The 4349-nt window shown below is 53.5% G+C and overlaps 1 protein-coding gene and 1 non-coding gene across 2 annotated transcripts; one reads left to right on the forward strand and one right to left on the reverse strand.

Annotated features, from left to right (window-relative positions):
* Positions 1-1209: 1209 nt before the first annotated feature.
* Positions 1210-1291, reverse strand: TRNAS-GCU. The gene has a single exon. It is a non-coding gene; the product is annotated as a tRNA-Ser (tRNA).
* Positions 1292-1741: 450 nt separating this feature from the next.
* B3GNT1 (UDP-GlcNAc:betaGal beta-1,3-N-acetylglucosaminyltransferase 1) lies at positions 1742-4059 on the forward strand. Its single transcript, XM_006860891.1, has 2 exons — positions 1742-2943; positions 3180-4059. Exons 1-2 carry the CDS (start codon positions 1888-1890, stop codon positions 3369-3371), a joined length of 1248 nt encoding a protein of 415 aa, XP_006860953.1. The 5' UTR covers positions 1742-1887; the 3' UTR covers positions 3372-4059.
* Positions 4060-4349: the final 290 nt, after the last annotated feature.

Raw genomic sequence — 4349 nt, forward strand, 5'->3', positions numbered from 1 at the left:
TTCCGAGGAGAGGCTGGTGAGCTTGAACCGCTGAATTTGTGGTTCAAACTGATCTTGCAGGCCAGTGCACTAACCTGCAACGCCACACCAGCACTCCATATAAGGTGCCTAGCAGCCCCTGGCAGGGAGCACATGCTCAGTTAAGTGTTATTTTACTGGGCTACAGAATATAAGGCTCCTAGCTCTGGTAGCGTAGTGGTTATGAATCGGGCTGCGAACCTTAAGGTCAGCGGTTCGAAAATACCAGGCGCTCCGCGGGAGAAAGATGAGGCTTTCTACTCCCGTAAAGATTTACACCCTCGGAAACCCTGTACAGGGTCGCTATGGGTCAGAACCGACCCAACGGCACTTAACAACAACAACAGCTGCTCCTCTGCTCAACAACCTTCATTGGTTCCCTACTTCCTGTAGAATAGCACGCAGATACCTCATACATCCCTCCTCAGTCTGCCCCAATGCACCTTCCCAAGATTCACAGCCCTTTGCTCTTATAGGGGCACCCCTGGCTCAGGCCTTAAAGGTGCACTATTTGTTACATAATTACTTTACATAATTGACTTGGCCTTCAAGGTGCCTGCCCTTCTCCACAGCCTCTCCTCTTTGAAAGATTCCATGAATCAATGAATCCACAAACGTTTATTATGTGACTTCTGGGAGAAGTTTCAGGAGGGAAGAGAAGACAGAGGGTGAGAGGAATCAGTAGGTAAAATAGAGTAATATACAATTTTTAAAATTTTCATAAAGCTTTATTGTTCTTTTTTTTAAGATTAAAATTTCATTAAATTAATCAGGTCCTAACTTGCAGTTTTTAAGTGTGCAAATCAATTAATGTTTTCATATATGTTCCCTACCTGGATCAAGATATACATTTCTCTCATAGATCCTCTGCCTAGAGTAATTATTTGAATAATTAAACAGTCTGACCCCTATATAAGTTACACATGTCAGATAGGAGGGCACTTCGATTCCTGTCCATAACACATTGATCCTCTTGGCTAGAATCCAGTTCCTACTATTTTAGGTGTCACCAACTCCTGGGACCAGTTTCTAGAGTGGATTTAAAAATATATATATACCTTTGATACCTGCCTGAGAGGTTTTGAGACCTGGAAAGGTAGAGGGAAGAGAAACGGCCCAGTAGCTCACAATTTCCTTCTCTGGATAGAGGGATGTGGAAAATGAAGTATCATTTCTCTTGTAAAACACAACCGACGAGGATGGGATTCGAACCCACGCGTGCAAAGCACAATGGATTAGCAGTCCATCGCCTTAACCACTCGGCCACCTCGTCCCACGTAAGATGTCTCTTTCTATATTCTCTTATCACTCATCATCTCCGCACTTTCCGAACCCCTTCTACCTATTTTTCAGCGCAGAATTCTCAAGATCCACATTTAGAGCTGGGAGAAACGACACAGAGAAACGTTGAGGACACAGTGTGTTGGGTTTTTTCCTTTTTGCCCGCTGCTGCAGGGAACCGGGGCCATCCTTCACCAAACTGCAGCCGGGCTCTGACAGTTTCCCCTCCCGAGTTCCGGGGCGAACGAACCAGGTTTTCAGGGGTCGCGCACAACAGTGAAGGAAGAAGGGCGCGTCCCGGAGGATCTGGCAGGACGAGAGGTAGTGAGATCGCAGGAGCGACTGCAGTGGCCCAGCGAGCTGGAGCAAGCTAAGGGGTTTGCAAAGCGCGCGGCGCGGGCGCGGAGACTCCTCCTCCCTCGCCCGGGCGACAGAGCGGGTGGGCGGGTGGTGGGTGGGGCTGCGAGGCTCGGGCGGGACTCGGCTCGCCTCGGCGGCGCTCGGCTCGCTGCGGTAAATCCCGGCTTACAGCGGCTAGCACAGACTGCGACCGGTGGTCCCTGCTGCGCGCTCTGAGCCCCGAGAGCCATGCAGATGCCCTACGCCATCAGGTGCGCCTTCTACCAGTTGCTTCTGGCAGCCCTCATGCTAGTAGCCATGCTGCAGTTGCTCTATTTGTCTCTCCTGTCCGGGCTGCACGGGCAGGAGGGACAGGAACAATATTTTGAGTTCTTCCCCCCGTCCCCACGGTCCGTGGATCAAGTCAAGGCGCAGCTCCGCACCGCGCTGGCCTCGGGAGGCGTCCTAGACGCCAGCGGCGACTACCGTGTCTACAGGGGCCTGCTGAAAACCACCATGGATCCCAACGATGTGATCCTGGCCACGCACGCCAGCGTGGACAACTTGCTGCACCTGTCCGGCCTACTGGAGCGTTGGGAGGGCCCGATGTCCGTCTCGGTGTTCGCGGCCACCAAGGAGGAGGCGCAGCTGGCCACAGTGCTGGCCTACGCGTTGAGTAGTCACTGCCCTGACATGCGCGCCAGAGTCGCCATGCACCTGGTGTGCCCTTCGCGCTACGAGGCCGCTGTGCCCGACCCCCGAGAACCTGGGGAGTTTGCTCTGCTGCGCTCCTGCCAAGAGGTCTTTGACAAGCTAGCCAGGGTGGCCCAGCCCGGGATCAACTACGCGTTGGGTACCAATGTCTCCTACCCCAATAACCTGCTGAGGAATCTGGCCCGTGAAGGGGCGAACTATGCGCTGGTGATCGATGTGGACATGGTGCCCAGTGAGGGGCTATGGAGAGGCCTACGGGAGCTGCTGGATCAGAGCAAGCAGTGGGCGGGCACAGCACTAGTGGTGCCTGCTTTCGAGATTCGCCGAGCCCGCCGCATGCCTGTCAGCAAGACAGAGCTGGTGCAGCTCTACCAAGTGGGCGAGGTGCGGCCTTTCTATTATGGGCTGTGCACGCCCTGTCAGGCGCCCACCAACTACTCCCGCTGGGTCAACCTACCCGAAGAAAGTCTGCTGAGGCCTTCCTATGTGGTGCCCTGGCAGGACCCCTGGGAACCATTCTACGTGGCTGGAGGCAAGGTGCCTCCTTTCGACGAGCGCTTTCGGCAGTATGGCTTCAATCGCATCAGCCAGGTGCCCATGATGGGAAGGACAGGGAGGGGAGGAGAAAGGTGGAGGGGAAAGTGAGTGGGTGGCCCTGGGTGGAAGGGAGGCAGGAGGGGAACCCAGGTCGGGAAGTGGTTGGGTAGTGTGATAGAGCCAGCTGTCTCCAGAGGACTGAGCATCCTGGGTAGAATTCCCCTTTAAGACTATCACTCTGGGCCCCAGGAATGTCTTCACACTTTGCTGACCGGTGTCTCCCCTCACAGGCCTGTGAGCTGCACGTGGCAGGGTTCGATTTCGAGGTTTTGAATGAAGGTTTCCTGGTTCATAAGGGCTTCAAGGAAGCTTTGAAGTTCCATCCCCAAAAGGAGGCTGAAAATCAGCACAACAAAATCTTGTACCGCCAGTTCAAACAGGAGTTGAAGACAAAGTACCCCAACTCTCCCCGCCGCTGCTGAGCCCTGTCCTCCTTCAGTCTGAGAAGGTTCAGCCTCCTGGCTCCTCAGACCGCCCCTTAAGTCTGGCTGGGGTAAGAAATGTCACTCCACTTTGCAGAGGGAGCTGTGGTGTTGGAACACTGGACTTGAATATGGGGTGCTGGGATCAAGTCCTAGCTTTACCACTAACTAGCTGTGTGGCCTTGAGCAAATCCCTTTACCTCTCTGAGCCTCAGGTTACCCGTCTGTCATAAGGGAGGTGAGAATGCCTGCCTCACAGAACTGTTGAGAGGCTCAGATGGAGATGCTGTCTGTGAAAACACTCTGTAAGCTTCGTACAAATGTGAAGTATTATTAATATTATTACATTATTATTGTTGTTATCAGTATTGTTATTAACAACCTTGAGTGTGTGGGTGGTAGGAGAGCAAAAACTAAGAATGGGACAGAGCTAAGAGATCTGAGACAGAAGGTTACTTAACAAATGGGGCTTTCGGGAAAGAAATCAGATGAAACCGTGGAATTCCATTCTTAGCTTCTGAGCTTGGCCTATAAAACTCAAGCGTCTCTGTCGTCGGGGGCTCTGGAGGAGGAAAGGGTCCGCAGTCTCGATAGGCGATAATCCGGAGAAATCTGTACCCTCGAATAGACTGGTGCTGGCTATTTGCCTACTGATGACAATGTGTAAATAAATGAGTGTTCACACCCACATCTAGCATCGTTTCTATCCTAAACTGGAGGGAGGGGTGTGGGTTGCCAAGCAAGGAAATCACTCAGGCCTTTGCCACTGGCCTAAACCCGAAGAGAGCCTCCGGTTGCCATGGAAGCCAGCCCGCGGTATCCCAGCATGCCTGCTCCCCAGCTGTCCAATAGTGAGCTCACTGGCGGGCGCCCCCAGATGATGCACGCGGAAGCGTGCACAAGCCCCGCCCTCCGGAGACGAGGGACCGGCGCCGCGCTTCCGGGAGCTTAGAGGCGCGGCGGGTACCCGCAGCCTTG

The sequence above is a fragment of the Chrysochloris asiatica genome, unplaced genomic scaffold, assembly GCF_000296735.1.
Source record: "Chrysochloris asiatica unplaced genomic scaffold, ChrAsi1.0 scaffold00040, whole genome shotgun sequence".
NCBI lineage: Eukaryota > Metazoa > Chordata > Mammalia > Afrosoricida > Chrysochloridae > Chrysochloris > Chrysochloris asiatica.

Excerpts from the sequence above, each read along its gene's own strand:
- B3GNT1 (XM_006860891.1), top strand. The coding sequence starts at position 1,888 with ATGCAGATGCCCTACGCCATCAGGTGCGCCTTCTACCAGTTGCTTCTG. Across the intron at positions 2,944-3,179 it reads GCTTCAATCGCATCAGCCAG|GCCTGTGAGCTGCACGTGGC; the intron begins GTGCCCATGATG and ends CTCCCCTCACAG.